Source organism: Thunnus albacares, chromosome 14, assembly GCF_914725855.1.
Source record: "Thunnus albacares chromosome 14, fThuAlb1.1, whole genome shotgun sequence".
In the NCBI taxonomy this organism is placed as follows: Eukaryota; Metazoa; Chordata; class Actinopteri; order Scombriformes; family Scombridae; genus Thunnus; species Thunnus albacares.
In genome coordinates, this window is record NC_058119.1 from 17,636,711 (window position 1) to 17,653,614 (window position 16,904).

Consider the following 16,904-nt stretch of genomic DNA (forward strand, 5'->3'; position numbering starts at 1 on the left):
TATAATAATTATGAATTAACTGATTAATCTACTAGTCATTTCAGCTCTTGGCTCTCTGTATGTACAACAAAATTAGCCATTTCACATGGTTGTAATCTAAACCACCACCCTTTAGTAAGTAGTGATTATTATGAACATTGAGGGGCTGCAACCAGTGATTGTTATCATTATCAATTAATCTGCCAATTATTTTTTGATTGATTGTGATTCATTGTTTGGTCTATAAAAATGCCTTGTTTTGTCTGAGCAACAGTCCCTAACCCAAATATATTCAGTTTAATGTCACATTAGACAAAAATAAATGCAGGAAGTCTGCACAGCTGAGAGGCTGAGACCACAGAATGTGTTTGTGGAAAAACAACTGACTGATTATCAAAATGGTTTTTAACGTCATTTTATGTCAACTGACTAATAACTGTAGCTCTACACTGAGGAACAGAACAGAACTGACCAGCGTTGATGACTGGCTGAAACAAGAACCCACTTTTATTTCTGACTTCATTAACAAAAGTGCTGATATGAAAACACAAAATTCCCCGTGTATTTATAGTGGATCACTTACTCAATCCGAGTAACTTCCATGTTCTGTGAAATACTGATTAAGACAAGAAAGTGAGCTTACCTCGGTCAGAAAATAGTCCGGTTGAACATCACTTTTTGTAAATAAAATTAAAAAGTTAATCATAAAGTGAACTTGGGGATTTGTGTAGAAAAGGTTTTTAGTTGTAGAAACATTGTGAGTGTGTACATGTGTAATGATAAATCAACAGCAAGGTTACACAAAAAGACAGAAAAAAGAAACAATTTTATATTTTGGTACAATAAGAAACTGTACAACAATGCTTAAAATTTCAGCCCATCTACATTTAACTCATTTGCTTGCTTATTTTCCATCATTTTTTGCTATTTCCTGCAGTTGTTTCTCTGTATAGACAGCTATACTTGTGTGTTATTACACCTTACATCCAGCCTGGTCACTACACTAAAGCAGAATGTTTTCTCATGAGTGGATGTTCATGGAGACTACAAGGTTACTGATAGCGAAGGCGTCAGTTCACACTAATTATTTCTCGTAATTGTCATTCAGTATCTTCAGATAATGAAAGAACAAAATTTAGGTGCCTGAAATCGTTTTCCATTTAGTTCTTTACCATATAAACATAGCCAGATAAAAATGAAAGATTTAGAAATATGTCTCTTTAAATATTATCGGGGCTGCAGTTATCAAGTGGTGACAAATTAAAGGCCCTATACACCCTCAGTACACACACAAGTGTTTTCACTATTTTTCCTAATTAAATCTCTTCTGGAGGTACAGTGAGATGTGAATTATACAGCTTCTTATCAAATACTTCTTCTCTGCTTCATGTAATATTACTTCATTCAGTAATAAAATAGGAATAGAAACAAACAATATTTCCTGCATGAGAGATCCCCCTCTCTTAAACTTCCTGGACGTGTGAGAGCCTCGCAATTTTGTGTGTAAAGGTTTAGTTGTCGTCAGAAGCAAATACACCTAATTGAAAAGAAGCAAAATTCGGTCTGACCGCACCTGGAGGACTGTGGGCGTATATGCAGATTTGGGCTTAATTTCCTGGTCATCCTATTAGCCTTGTTGCACCTGTGAAGGGGGGTTTATCCCTTTATATTGTTCTCATTAGTTCACAGCGTTTTGTGTCGTTACGTAATTCCCGCGGCAGCTCCACTCAAGCTAAACCTGAGCAGAGATCTACAGTAAAGTAATTAACCTGCAGAAATGAAAGCACCTGTGTTCCTTTAAATGCAAATGTAATTTACATTTATTAATTCAAGTTAAAATTAATTTGTCATTCAATTTTATCCATATGAAAATACCCAGACAGCAGATTGAGATATTATGTCTCTCAAGACATAATAAAAATGAGGAAAAAACAAAGTGCCATAAATATGTCATTAGATTCGTGTTCCTGTCCCTTACATCCATGAGGAAGGAAGACTGTCTTTTTAGTCAGGGTATTTTTTGTCTGCGCAGTAGTCTACTTTCATTTCTCATCATTCAGCCTCAAATTGCGACATTGGTGCCAGTATGCCCTCACCCACTTTCAAGATATAACATATCTTTGTTGTAAATTAGTATTTGGGCAGTTTTGTGGACTCAGACATCAGCATCATTCATTCAACAAGGAAATTCAAGGAAATTCTGTTGAATTCTGTTTTACATACATTATATCTATTTCATATAATTTATTGAAATGTGGTTGCACATGTGGTTGAACATTTTTCAGGGACTTTCTTTATATACATATATATGTGTGTATATATATATATATATATATATATATATATATATATATATATATATATATATTATTACACTGATCCAAGCTAAATTCTCATCAGGTCTCTTAAATATTGGCAGGATTGTCGAGAAAGTCAAAACCACTATTGCTCATATCTAGTCCTCCTTTATATTCTTTATATTCCCTTTGATTTTAGGGTCAAAACACGCATCTGATGATGCCTCTTAATTGATTATTAAACTAGAAACACATGCTTTTGCATGAAGTAATTTGCCATTCAACAGGTAATAATTATGTTTCCTCCAGTACAGATAGAGTTTATTATTTATTCAGTACACTTTTTGCTACAAAACACATCATAATAGTTTTGGAATCCATTACAAACACAGTAAATATAAGCTGTCTAAAGCTATGGTGCCCCTTGAAGGAGCAAACCACAAACTTTTTACACCTTTAAATCTTAGATTCAGTCTATCTTGATACAGTAATTACATGTCCATGCTGTATGCATATTGAAACAGTTATTGGTTACTATTAAGAAGATTCTCTTCATGAAGCTTTTTCAAAATCTGGACTTATCTTTTGGGCGTGAAACACAACAGGTGGTGTGTTTTATATGCAAGAGATTTGGATGGAGTATCACTTGATGTCAGCATCCAGTCCTTGTTTCTGACACTTAAATTAAATCAAAGTTAAATTATAGTACGTTGGTGCTTTGCCTGCAGGTCCTTCACATATCCTGATAATCACAGCCTCTTTAAAGTCTCTGGGTTTCGTGATTTATTCTGTGTGCCTGCTCCCTGCAGCGTGCCAAAAAGTCTGTCCCAGTGCGTGAAGTACGGTGCGTAGTTTACTTTGAATTTGAGGTGATGGAAGTCATGATGCTGAGCTCCTCCGTAGAGGCTGAAGGGTACCAGTTTATGTGGCGACCAGGGAAATTCATAGCCTGAGTGAGCCTCCACAGACAGATACATGTTTGTAATGAAGAAGAGCATCTCGGTGAGCGGGTGGCAGTCCAAGAGCGCAGGGTTCAGTGTTGTGAAGAAGCTGAGGCTCAGCATCTCCCAGACACCTGTGTTCTCCGTCGCCAGGGAGAAGGTGGCAGTGTAGAGGTGGTGCTCCTTGTGGAAGAAATAGTAGAGCCAGGACACCTTGTGGTGTAGCAGATGCCAAAAAAAGTACTGCATGTCGAACAAGAGGAGGCAGGCCACTACATCCTTTACCACAGACAGCATTGCAGGGGCCAGTGGAGGAGAAACCACAGGTCTCCAGTACCAGTACACAACAGAGAGGGGGAAAATGTAACAGACATGGTTGTGAAGAATTTTACACAAGCACCTCCAAGTCATTGCCCATGTCACCGTGCTCTGAGGCTGGATCTTGAACCGACGTACCACGCTCAATCTGGGGCAGAGAATATCCAGACAAATGTAAGGCAAGCAGCAGCTCAGGTGAACAGTCAGGGAGAATAAAACTGGGAAAAATGGAGATCCTAAGAGGCTCTGTTCTCTCAAACAGTCCCAAAGAATCTGCAGGAGGAGCCTCTCTGTGTTGTCTGAGTTTGACATCGCTGCAGGCTGAGTGAGTGAGAAACCTTAACTGTACTGAAGCACTTCTATTTCTAGTGAAGACGATGTGATGAAGTGCTGTGATGTTACATAAGATACTTACAAAGCATTTCCTCATGAGGAATTTAAAAGGGCACTGAGGACACTGACAAATAAAACTTCCACATTTGGGTTTATTTATTTACTTTATTTAACTGTGTGAGTGCCAGTTGCAATAGTGCTTCTCTGAATTTCTTTTTTCTGGTGTTCACTACAGGACTGTCTCTCTCCTTACAGGGACTTGACTGTCTTTGGATGCTCCGAGAAACTCTTTAACTCTCCCCTCGCACATACAAAACTGCTCTGTTGATGAGCATGGTACTAGCTAAAAAACTTTATTCTCAAAGACTGGAAGACACCAACTCCGCCACTTCAGAAACTGTTTGCATGAACTTGTTTTGATTATCCACATGGAGGAACTGTGTTTTATTAACTTGAAATGTCAACACAAATAGGAACAATCTTGGGATCCTTTTCTTCAATATCTGGATGCAATTTGACCATATTTGTATTATAGACAGTTTTTTTTTGTTTTTAAATCTTATTTTTGATGGGTTGTAAGTAGCAATCACATGTAGATGATATGATTTTTGATGTTATGATGTTTTGTGTCCTTTATGTGGTTAAAATGAATTAATCTCAGTTATTTCTATCTCTCTCCCCTGGTGTGTGTGTGTGTGTGTGTGTGTGTGTGTGTGTGTGTGTGTGTGTGTGTGTGTGTGTGTGAGTGCATGTGTGTGTGTGTGTGTGTGTGTGTTTAAGTTGGGTTTTGGGCATTGATTTTTGTGTGGTTTATATGTCTGCACAAAAAACTGAAAATAATATTTAAAAAAAAGAAAGGCCCTTCTCCACTTTATCAAATTGAAAAGGGGTTTGTTTAAGGTTATTATCAATGTATGATTTTCAGAGTTAATGTAACAGTATCTCTCAATGAATTAAACTATGTTAATGTGTGCTGTGTCTGTAAGTCAGTGGCTTTCTGCTTCCAAAGGTCAAAGTTGTCATTGTCGTTGTGATTCTGAGTGCAGCATTATGAGTGATGAGTTGTGTTCAAGCGGCACCTCTACTGTGTCTCCAACTCTCTTGTACTCTTGGTCTCGTCTTGCTCATACATGAAGCGCCACCATGTGGATGCAAAATGTTACTTGTCACTGATAGCTGTTCAAACGGATGGTACAAACTGTGTTATAGCAGCAACCACGTGGCCCACATGAAACAGGAAAAATGTAGTCAGTAAAACTAATACTTTATATGCTTTATTTCTTACCACTAAGCATGCTGTTATATTTTATGTCATTACAAATTAGCTGAGCTGTTTCAATGTAGGCTGACCTTTGACCTACATCAAGGCCCAACTTTTACTATTCAATTTAATAATTAAGTTCAAAAGAGACTTTAAGTGAAGCCTCTTTGTTTTACATCACAAACTAATATTTACATGTGATCAGTCCACTGGCTGATAAGGTTACAGTTTTTAGAGTTTAACAGCTATTCATTTTCTAGACCAGGAGAACAATCATCATCAACTAATCATCAATATAAAACTATGTAAAAAAAAAAAAAAAAAAACTGCATTAAATATGCACTTCACACTGGCATTTTGCAGTGTGAAATGTACACTTTGAACATTAGCTGTGACAATACTGCAGCATCTGTGGAAAGATAAAATCATAATGTCTACAACTAGTAGACTACTTCTGTTAAAACACATGCACAGCTTTCAGCCTCACGGGAAACAACATGTAGCAATGCAAATGAAAGAGGAAAACTTCTTCTTCTAGAAAATGAAAGGAGAAAGATGAGTGTGTATTAGTGTATCCTCCAGTCTGTGAGACGTAATTTCCTGTGAACCATAATCAGAAATGTCAAAGAGAAGCAGTCAATGCAATGAAAAGCTGGTAGGATTAATTTACTCAAGTACTGTACTTAAGTACATTTCTGAGGTTTATGCTACTTTACTTACTCCACTACATTTCAGAAAGAAACATTGTACTAAATAAGAAAGTAGTACTGATTCATCAGTATTAACATTCTAATACATTATCTTAGTATTTTTGGTAAGTGTGATTGCTGCTAAATTTTCACTGAAATTGTTTTAGAAAATTGTATCTGTTTATGCATCATAACTGGATTTTTGCCCTTGACCTTGTATTGCATATTAACTGGATATTGTGTTCACTCTTTTGTCTGTTTGTATTGTTTGTGTTTATTGTTGTAACAAGGTTTATGCGGCTCTCTTGGCCAAGTCGCTCTTGGAAAAGAGGGGCCTTTTTCTGCAGAATGAGTTGGTGTACTTTTACATTTTCTAATGCTGGCTAGTCAAGAGTACATAACAATATATCTCTATAAACTGACCATATATTTTGTTTTTAAATTCTTAATCTGCAAATAGACTGTAATAATCTACTTTTATCAAGACAAATTAAAGCTATAATAGTGAATGAGATGGGTAAAATATTTTCATTGTGCACACCACTGATGAATAAAACCAAAACCCTGGCCCCCTCACAGCTTACACTCCCTATTTGGTTGAATAAGGGGAAGCTGGGCGGTGTCTCATTATATGGGTGGAGCTCACTTTCAGGAAATGTGTAAGAAAAAAGCTGTGAAACTGTTCCCTCGATGTTGGCAGGATGTTCGCAGGAGTTCATGAAGCAGGAGAGCCCGCCACATGAGGTTTATCATCATGCAGGCAACCAGAGAGCAGAGCAAAGGTAGGTTTATCAACTTTTTTCTTTTTTGTTTTTACAACATATATCTTCTAAACTTGGCTTTATAGACTTGTAAATCGACGCAGAGCGAGTCCAAGCTGCTAAACATGCAATTATGTTGTCCAAATGATGCAATGCTGCTTTGTCTTGTTATGCTTTCGGGAACATTTTTGTCAGCTTGCCGTTGTTTGCTTCAAATCTTCACATAGCATCCTATAAAGCAGCGTTAGTAGTCTGACACCAGGCTGTTAAGTGACTCATGAGTCTGGAATAATGTTTGTGCCAATTACTGCCACCATATTTCCGTGATGAGTGGGCCACTATTTTGTTGCTAAGACAACTGAGGAGGTAACCCTTGGCAATGTAACTACACCACTTTGTTACTACAGTCGTGGCATTGTGGGAAAGTTTGGTTGTACTCTGTTTTTCCAAACAATTTAAGCTCATTATCAGCAGTGATTAAGGGTAAGAATTAAGTACATTTACTCATGTGCAAGTTTGAAGTACTTGTTCTTTACTTGACTACTACACTTTTATACTCGTTCACTGTTTCTCACAGGAGAAAGTGAACTTTTGCTCTGAAGATTAAGATTGATCCCACAAAACATATGATTAGCTTATAAATTATGATGCATTTGTAGCTTATAGACTGAGATACCAAACACTATGTAAATTAGGCAGCTGCAACATTAAAATGCTGCGTACTTGTTTATAGATAACACTCAGAAAGCTGTCATTCTGCATACTTAGTAGTTTTACGTAACAGTACTTGTACTCTTACTGTAATAAAGTGTATTAGTACTTCAGACACCACTTCAGTCAATGTTCTGTTTTGAGTTTGATCTTTTATGGGGGAAAAGAGAGTAGAGAACAAGGATTCAGTCTTTTTAATTGTTGACTATAGCAGCCATGTTGTGTAACAATAGATGGATCTCAGATAATTTTCGATGAACTGCCGTACAGACCTCTGTCTCGCTTGATTTGTTTGTTTGGATGAACTGAGCCATGTAAATGTTGGAAAACATCCAACTTGAGCAATTCATGGGAAGTTTCCCTTGGCTCAGTGGTCTCACATGCTCTGCTATTACTGGGCTGCCATTACTGCTGTCATTTCAAAGCTCATACCTGACAGAATAGTTCATAATGTCATGATCTATCTATGTGATCATGATTCATGTACTTCCTACTGTCATTTCTTGTTTCTCGTATTTAAGGAAGTCCCCTTCAGAGCACTTTTAGCTCTTGATTTTACATTATATTGTCTTACTAATAGTTTAAGTAAATGAGTCCATCCCCAATAGAGCATTTGAAAGTGCAGTTGTCTCTTTAAATTCCCCTAAAAGCTCAGAACATAAGCAACAGTCTTATGTAATTTCCTCTTAGGTACAATTTATTGCATTACTTGTTGATCTGATGACATTCAGGAAAGAAGATGATAATGTCAGTGTTTTCTGAAACATAGTTTCACTTACAGTAGAAGCTCAATTTCTAGTTTACAAACTTCATTTGGACATTCTTCAGAAAGGGAGTAGTTTCTCATTTTTATTTCGGATAAAATGTTAACAGGATGTAAATGTTAGCAGGCACAATGTTGGTAACTAAATAGGGTTATCAGAGAAGGGCGACACTCTTCTAAAGAGCTCAATCTTCCTTCCTCCCATGTTGCACAGTCTGATACTGGACGAGTGCGTCACTCAGCCCACTGCCTCTATATTTAGAGGTACAATCTGTGCTTTCCCCCGATGGGTGGAGTACTTTTTCAAAAATAAAAGGATTATTTTTATATATATGTACAGTACATATCATGATTTTCATCATTTTAATTTAGTACACGAGTGCTCATTTTTGTTTTGAATCCACTTTTTGTTCTCAATAAAACGACTGTTTGTGTTTTTTGTCTCAGGATTTGAGCTGGACGTCTTCAAGGTGCTTAAACGTGAATGGTAGAGACTAGCCGAAGATGCAGGGGGCCATCGCACGAGTGTGTGTGGTGGTGGCGGCTGCCATATTAAACCATCCCTTGCTCTTTCCCCAAGAGAACACCACACTTCCAGACCAGGACGAGGAGCTGATGACTCGCATGCGTGAGCACGAGGAGAGGCTGGAAATGGAGCAAGCCAAGCTGGAGAAGGAGCTGTCAGAGCTGGACTCGAACCAGGAAGAAACTAGGTTGGAGGAAGGTTACAGTTGGTACTTCTGGAGTGCTTTTTCCTTCGTCATATTCTTCACCATTGAGATGTGCAGGGCGGACTCTGCTGACACAGAAATCCGGCCAGTTGATGATGAAGACATATTTTCAGAGAGTGAATCCGTCAGCCCAAGCACAATGGTACTAGACAAGGATATTCTGAGCAACTTCTGTGACAAATCCACCTACATTTCAGCCCATGAAAACTGGAGGGTCAGAGAGTTTGTTGAGGGTTTTGCTGATGATTTGCTTGAATCGCTGAGGAGCGTTTGTGACAGGGAGGCAGACATGGAAGTTGGGGACTTTGTCGGGATTGGAAGCATGTTCGAGTCTTGGAAGGTGTGCAAGCCTCTGATGTGCGACCTCATTGTGCCTTTCTCACCTCCGGATCCGTTCTCCTTCCAATTCAATCTGTGGTGCAGTCCGTCCAGCGACATTCCTCCAGACATGCAGGGTTGCGGCATGATAAAGGTGACCAGGTTTGGGGAGAATGAGGGGGGCTGTCTCTGTGGCTCTGCTAACCTTGGGGAGGACATGCTTTGTCTGTTGCATAGTAGAAATGACGCGCTCATGGTGGACCGCAGCCCTGATGAGCTGCTGTGCTCCAAGAACACACCTTACTTGGCCAAAGATCAAGTCATGAAGTGGTTTCAGATCTCCGTAACCAAAGCGTGGGGACGTATCTCTCACAAATATGACTTTGAGGTCACTTTTCGCAACCTGGATGCCGCCGGTGCTTTGAAGATCAGATTCCGTTCAGGGAAGGTCATTGTGATGAACATCATACCAGTTGTTCAGCTAGAGGATACAGATGCTTATTTTGTTTCACACTTTCCATCAGATTGCGGCAGCCCTCCAGACCCATACTGGCCCCTCTCTTTTGCTGTCTATGAAAGGAATTTGCTGAAACATTTCGCTAAACGCCTACCACAAAATTCCTGTCACTTGCACTGCCTTCAGATTGTTACTTTCCTACACAGAAAGCAGACAGGGCTCACAGGAAAAAGTGCTCTGACTAACTATCACTTTAAGACTGCTCTGTTGCACCTGTTGCTGAGTAAAAAGCCCTCGTTGTGGGGCATTGAGAGTGTTGAACGCAGGCTTCGGGATGTGCTCAGCTTCATGCAGAGGAGCCTCGAGGAGAAGAGACTGCATCACGTTCTGATTGGGAACAGCAAAGTGCCAAACGAGCTCCACGTTCCTGAGATAGTTCGTAAAGCAGAGCCCATCAATCTGTTCAGGTCGCTGGTGTTGCAAAGGGACCTTTATGCAACAACAGTCAGACATTTCCAGGAGATGTTGAGAAATTCAACTGTGCTCATACAAGAGTACACACCTCTATTGTCAAATGGAGGAGTACACCACAGCCTAGATGAAAGTCTGTAAGCATTGACCACATTGACTTATTTATAGCACTAGCAGTTCTGTACATATTCTGTTACTAGAAATAATGTTACTGATAGTTGCACCTGATACACAGGAAGGTGCACATAAAACCGTTATTTTGCTAATGCTGATTATCTAGATATGTAGTAGTTTTGCTGTAGCTGCTTTCTTAAACAAGACACAAGATAGCCAGTTTATTAATATCCAGTCAATACATTATATTTGTTCAGCTTTGCAACAGAGTTCATGTAAAGTTTGCTCTGCTTTGTAAAATCTAGTAGCAAAACGGTGCATATCTTACAATATTTGACAGGCATATCATATACCGGTATATGGATATTTTTTCAAAAATCATTTTGAAGGACTGTTCCTGAATCTTACAAGTCACGATGCTTGTTTTAGAAGCACAACCTGGAGGAGCACTTATCAAATCTAAAAGAAGTAGCAACAAGTCGTTTACGGATCATAATTTCACCATTCACATGAAAAAGACACTTTTTCATATTGGGGAAATGGGTAACAGGAATACCTCATATTAAGCCAGTCTATACAGGAATCCTTTACTGAACAGTATTGCACTGTTGTTTGTTTTCATTCATACTGTTGCAAATCTGATGGCAGCTATTACTTTGTAATGTTCAGTTCTACTCTCTTATTTTTTTATTGCTCATTAAAAAGCACATTTGACCTTTTTAGATTTCCGCTGTGTCGATGTCAACTTTTTGTTACAGTTTATCAAACGGAACCACCATATCAAGCCAAGAGGGAAAACATAATGTAGTTTTGTGTATTGTAACACAGACAGAAAACTATGATTCATGCCAGCATAATTTCAACTACAGTTTTTATTAGAAAAAGTGCAGATCGTTGAAAACACCTTACACATATACGACAAATACTGTTACTGTACCTCATTCCCATAATGTCGATCTCATATTTTCCCCTCAATACTATAATAAGTGCTAAATGGCCAATAAAACAGGTTGACTGTTAATCTGTTAATCTTAACTCATCATGGTACTTGCTAAAGTAAAATTTCCTATTACATCAAAGTTTGGAAAATGGACTTAACTCCAGAATAATAATGACCAAGAACATGAATATAAACAAACATTGGACGGCTAAAGGTTTTGGTCACTGCTCTCTACAGGCCGTAGTCATAGTTGGGTTTCCCATCGACGTAACTCTTGTAGAAGGCCTTGTAGGTGTCCATGCTGTGCATGGTGGCTTTGACAGCAGGATCCACTAACATGCTCTCTGACCACTTCTTCAGCTCAGGCGTGTGATCTAGGATGCTGAAAAGACAAAAGGAAACAAATCATTCACCAAAGACTCAGGGCTCTTCTCATTTCTCTATTTTGTGCCTCCTCGTCTCCTCTCTCTCCTCCGTCCTCCTGCCTTTGACTTGGAAATCGATCTCAGTGTGTCATGTTTAAGGATGTCTCAATTCCTAAAATGCATCTCGAGGAAAGAGGAGGCTTGCCGGGGGAGCTATGAGCAAGGATACACAGGTGTATCCCTTGTGGAAGTCTTCTTGGCACTCGTGCCGTGACGTATAAAAGAGGCGTGACACAGCTGGAATATACAACCATTTGCAGTGTGTGTGTTTTAAATAAAAAATGACAATGTGTGACATCTTTACATTCTTGTCACATTATGCCACGTTGTGTTTTGAATTAAAAGTAAATATGTTAGTTGTCATGAACACTGTTATGCTCATTCGGCAGAGATCATAAAATATAGTGGTAGGCTATAACAAAACCATGGACAGATGATGCAGCTGTGCCATAAGTCATATTTAATTGACATGACTGCTCCAAAGCAAGGATGTCTCATTTTGTTAAATGCCTGTTGCCTCAACTTTTCTCTCCTCGTGTCTCTTCCTTGCCTCTTCCGCTTGCATCTCAGGTGGGAGGGAGTAAGACCCGAGGAGAGGAGGTGAGGAAAGGAAGGAATGGAAAACAGTGTGCTCCGATGTTCTCTTTATTGTACTGGTCTTACTTTTGTACTGCACCTAATATTTGTACTTTTTGCTCCTCAGAGAGGTGACATTGAGTATCTTGGAAGTCTTCCATGAATAAAATGTATTTATTTATAAAAGCCCTGAGAGATTACTCACTGCTTCAGTTCGAAGATCTCCAGTCTCTCGAACCATGGCCACATCATGTAGTCGATCATTGTGATAGAGTCACCACCAAAGAACTTGGTCTTCTTATTAACCAGGTCCTGAAAAATAATTGCTACTGTCATCCGCCTTGTATAAAATTTCTTACAACACTGGAAAATAATCACGCACATTCATTAAAGAAAGAAGTGGATGATAATCTCACAAATAAAATAACTTCACTCATTATCTTTGACCACTTATTACAATTCATAGAGTCACACTCATTCCTAGGGACAGATTTGACTTTACAATTAACTAAACGACACATCTGGTGAATGTGTAAAAAAACCAGAGCGCTCAAATGAAACTCAATTTAGCAACTTACCTCATTTAATTTGGTAAACTTCTCTTTCAGTTCAGCTTCCAGTCCTGAAACATCCTCGCCATTCTTCCTGCCCATTGGGATCTTGTAGAAGTACGGCGTTATCTGCCAAAAACAGCAATTCATATGATTATTTAATGATGGGTGTAAACTTTACAAGACAAAACCCCAGGATTTGGATGAAAGTCTTATCATAAGATACCTTGGAAAAATGCTCCAGCATCATCTTTTGTTGAGCTTTACCAAACGGGCTGGAAGGAAGCAGCTTCTTCTCAGGGTAAACTTCATCCAGATATTCACATGTGATGGGAGACTCATACACCACCTCACCAGCAGGTGTCTCCAGTGTTGGGACAAGACCAAGTGGATTCTTCTCAAGGAACCAGTCAGGTTTGTCTTTCAGGTTGATGTTGATGGTGTCATGCCTGATGAGGAAATAACAGGTTGTTCAAATTTATTCAAAGCATATTTAAAGGAATTTCTTGATTCAGTATGGGTAATGTACAGCATTAAATAACAAAGGATCATGAAACTTGTGTTTACTTGATTCCTTTGGCATTCAGCACCAATCGGGTCCTCTGGGCGAAGGGGCAGAACCTCATGCTGTAAAGTCTGATGTGGCCTTTGGGCACTGGAGCGGGTGCAGTACTTCCTGAAAAAATATTTGCAATTTCCACATGTTACAAAGTGCAACTGGGCGAGCATGTTGATTTATATTTGCTGCCACTAAAGCACTTTTAGTTGATGGTTGATTACATTCACTCCTTTTACAGCATCCATGTAGCTTTACTTACTGACTTAAATAAATTTAGGTCTTGTGCTTCACATTTAAAATCACAAACAGTACACACTTTCAATTTTGTCAAATCACAATTGAATTTGCTGGCTTTACTTCTTTTCTTCAGGTATTCTATTTGTGAATTTCAACTTTTCTAATTAAAACATTTGTGAACGAAAAAAAGCACATTTACTCAAATGCTGTAGTAGTAAAACTTAGAAATGCAGAACCTTAACTTAAAAAATTCTCTTTTTACATTGTGGTATTACAACTTTGAGTTAAGTGAAGGATCTCAGTTGCCTACATTTTGCACAGCTGTCAATCAGTTTGAACACTATACTTTCAGCCTTTATGAGTCACATGAGAGACCATATGTTCTTTTCTAATAAGTAACTCCAGTAACTTTCACAATAAGTATATTTGCAACAGTTTATAACAAAGGGTACAGGTCATTTACAGCACCAATGAAAATATGGATACACCTTCCCATTCACTTGAATGAGAAGGTGGGTAATAAATGAAGCATGCCACAGCGTGATCATGTACAATAAATCCCTCTAGTGTTGCCAGTAAATGTGGCACAAAGACCTTTGAGTCATGTCACAACATGTAGATGTTTGAATCTGACTACCAGTTTGATTTTACACAAAAAGCTTTTATATCTGCTATATTGTAAGAGAATAATACTGATCTGCTTCATAGAAGTACATAGAACATAGAAGTTACACAGTAACTTGATACAATGTATGAAGTAGCTGTGACTAAATTCCTGATATATCCTGCATTCCTTAATTCATGCATTAAATCATCATCATCATGAGTCAGCATTAGTTAAGCATTACTTAATGATTTGTACCATTATTATAAACTGTTACCAGAATGATTTTTCGTTAAAGTAGAGTAGGTTAAAGTAGTAGTGGATATCACAGTTTGCAATAAACCACTGTATTTGACTTTTTTAATCCATCAAACTTTTCAGGATAGCTTTATTAACCGGGCGAGTCATGTTACACAACGAATGACTTTGCAAAAAATATCGCTTCAATCATTGGTTCCACATTTCGCAACGGCACAGACCGCACAGATCAGATACTGCAGGTCAGAGAGTAAGAAATGAATGAGAGGGCAAACACCTAGCTGCATGTCAAGTTAAATATCTCACATTTGCCTTATGTTTAAATGTAAAGCAATGCATTCGGCGGGGAATGGGACAATGTATAAACCTTGGCAGATTTTAGGAAGTGAAAACGTGTTTGCTAATCGGTCAAGTGAGCGGTCGTTTGCGAAAACCCAGTCTAAATTTTGTCTATTCCATATATTACGGTACGGATGCTGAAAGCGGCCAAAAACAACAAAGAAGGCTCACAGAAAAAAAAGCAAATTGCAATAAATTCTCACATTTTAGATATATAAAAGCGAAATGACAACACTCACACACACTATATATGTAAGAAAATGTTTTCGAAAGGCGACATCACTAAAGACGATATGATAAAACACTGACATGACTTTTGAGGGACTTTCCCTTTCCTTTTCTCCAAAACTGTACAACAAAATGATTTGAAGTGTTCTATGGTTTTATTTAGAGACACAGTGAGCAAGATTCACGTTACATTGATTTTTTTTAGCAAATATCTAAGGAAAAGGGGAAAAAGGACCAAACTTTAAGACTTAGTCAATTTGTTATATTGTGATTTTTCTTTTGAGGGGATTTTCCTTTTCCTTTTCCTTTATTTTTCAGTGGGGTGACTTTAAATTTGATCCCTTTTTTTTTTCTTTTAATTAGACTCAGTGCAGAACATTGTGAGCAGAAATACATTGGGATTCTCAGAGAAGGAACTTTGCTGGTTTTTACTCCATTAGGGCTTGTTTGGTGACGTCACCTTCTAAAAAAATACTTATTTAATACAGTATAGGATGTGTAATGTAATTTCGTTTTTATTATGTAATAAATTGTGAGAAATATCTTCAGCTAGTGTGTCTACCACCCCTACTGTAATAAAACGAAAAGACGCGCATCAAAATCTAAACTGCGACTGGCTTCACCGCAGCCTAATCAAAGCTAACTTGCTGCCAAAAACGAGAAAAAGAGTAATTGCCGAATGCCTTACCTTTGGCGAAACACTTTTCAGTAGCCATGTTTACACTAGAGGATGAATTCCCAGTAAAAAAAAAACCGGAGAGGGTTTGCAAACGACCGAGAAGGAGCGCACTGTCAACAGAAATGCTTTGTCGCTCAGCTGTTTTAAGTTGTACTTTACTTCCGGGGTGGGCGTGTCGGACAGCCTTTCTTTTTTTCCCCACAACTTTATTGACAACAGTCAAACTCAAACAACAGTAACATATTAAGTTTAAAGAACAAAAAGAGGAAATGAAGTACCACCAAACAAAGTAGCACCTTAAAGATGCTCGGTCACAGTCCTACTCCAACCTATTAGTAATAATCCTGGCAACCCTAAAATCTTTTTCCACCATGAATCATCTCCTGAAGTCACAGTCATTCTCCCCCATTGAGGCTACAGAAGAGCAATGTAACAGCTTCACTAACTTTTTCAGAACCAAGGTCAACAATATGCGCTCACTGATTCCTCTCTGCCTCCTCCTGTCATCGACCCTCTGTCTAGGAGCTTGTCATCTCTACTCCATTTTACTGGCGTCAGATCAGAGCCACATTGAGGAAATCCTCAGGAAGATGAAACCCTGGACCCCAAATCCAAGGAGATAAAGGACTGGATGAGCACAAAATTCCCCCAGTTAAACAGCAGCAAGAATGAAGCTCTCCTTATTGGCACTCTACACCAGATTCAGTCATCCCCCATACCTCATCTCACTTTTGACAGTCAGGACATCCCCCTTCCCTCCTAAGTCACTACTGCAGTGTGCTCTTCACAGGGATCCCTGGCAGGACCATCCAGAAGCTCCAGTGCATTCAGAACGGCGCTGCCAGGATCCTGATGAGAGTGCAAAAACACAAACATATAACACCAATTCTGTTTTGATTGCACTGGCTCCCTGTCTCCTTCAGGATTTACTACAAAGTCCTGTTATCCACCTACAAATCCATCAATGGACATGCGCCTCCCTACCTACAGGAACTGATGACACCACAAACCTCCTCCCGCACCCTCAGATATGCCAGCAGTTTGCTCCTGGGGCCCCCAGTACTAAGCGTTGCACCATGGGGGACCAAGCCTTTTGCTCTGCAGCACCACACTGGTGGAACAGCCTTCCTAAACATCTGAGGGCAGCACAGACCCTAGACTCTTTTAAAAAAGACCTATTCAGGTTATTCTATTCAGGAAGGCTTTTTTATCTTAACTCTTATTATTATTTTCTTTATGTTGTGTGTTCTATGTCAGTGGTTCTCAAACTTTTTCAGGTCATGAACCCTGAAACTGACTCAAATGAAATCACGGACCCCCATCTGATAAGATTTTTGCTTTTAGATGTTTTATTTTAGAAAGTG

At 38.8% G+C, this 16,904-nt stretch overlaps 3 protein-coding genes across 3 annotated transcripts; 1 reads left to right on the plus strand and 2 right to left on the minus strand.

Moving 5' to 3' along the window:
• Positions 1-2,633: 2,633 nt before the first annotated feature.
• Positions 2,634-3,883, minus strand: LOC122997246 (cholesterol 25-hydroxylase-like protein). The gene has a single exon (XM_044373283.1). The coding sequence runs from the start codon at positions 3,845-3,847 to the stop codon at positions 3,026-3,028; it is 822 nt and encodes a 273-aa protein (XP_044229218.1). The 5' UTR covers positions 3,848-3,883; the 3' UTR covers positions 2,634-3,025.
• A 2,578-nt stretch (positions 3,884-6,461) lies between these two features.
• LOC122997188 (inositol 1,4,5-trisphosphate receptor interacting protein) lies at positions 6,462-10,868 on the plus strand. The gene is made up of 2 exons (XM_044373208.1): positions 6,462-6,600; positions 8,501-10,868. The coding sequence occupies exon 2, from the start codon at positions 8,558-8,560 to the stop codon at positions 10,169-10,171; it is 1,614 nt and encodes a 537-aa protein (XP_044229143.1). The 5' UTR covers positions 6,462-6,600; positions 8,501-8,557; the 3' UTR covers positions 10,172-10,868.
• Positions 10,869-10,998: 130 nt separating this feature from the next.
• Positions 10,999-15,694, minus strand: LOC122997189 (glutathione S-transferase omega-1-like). Its single transcript, XM_044373209.1, has 6 exons — positions 15,550-15,694; positions 13,204-13,312; positions 12,863-13,085; positions 12,664-12,765; positions 12,291-12,397; positions 10,999-11,466 (listed from the first exon to the last, which is right to left on the minus strand). Exons 1-6 carry the CDS (start codon positions 15,575-15,577, stop codon positions 11,316-11,318), a joined length of 720 nt encoding a protein of 239 aa, XP_044229144.1. The 5' UTR covers positions 15,578-15,694; the 3' UTR covers positions 10,999-11,315.
• Between the last annotated feature and the right edge of the window lie 1,210 nt (positions 15,695-16,904).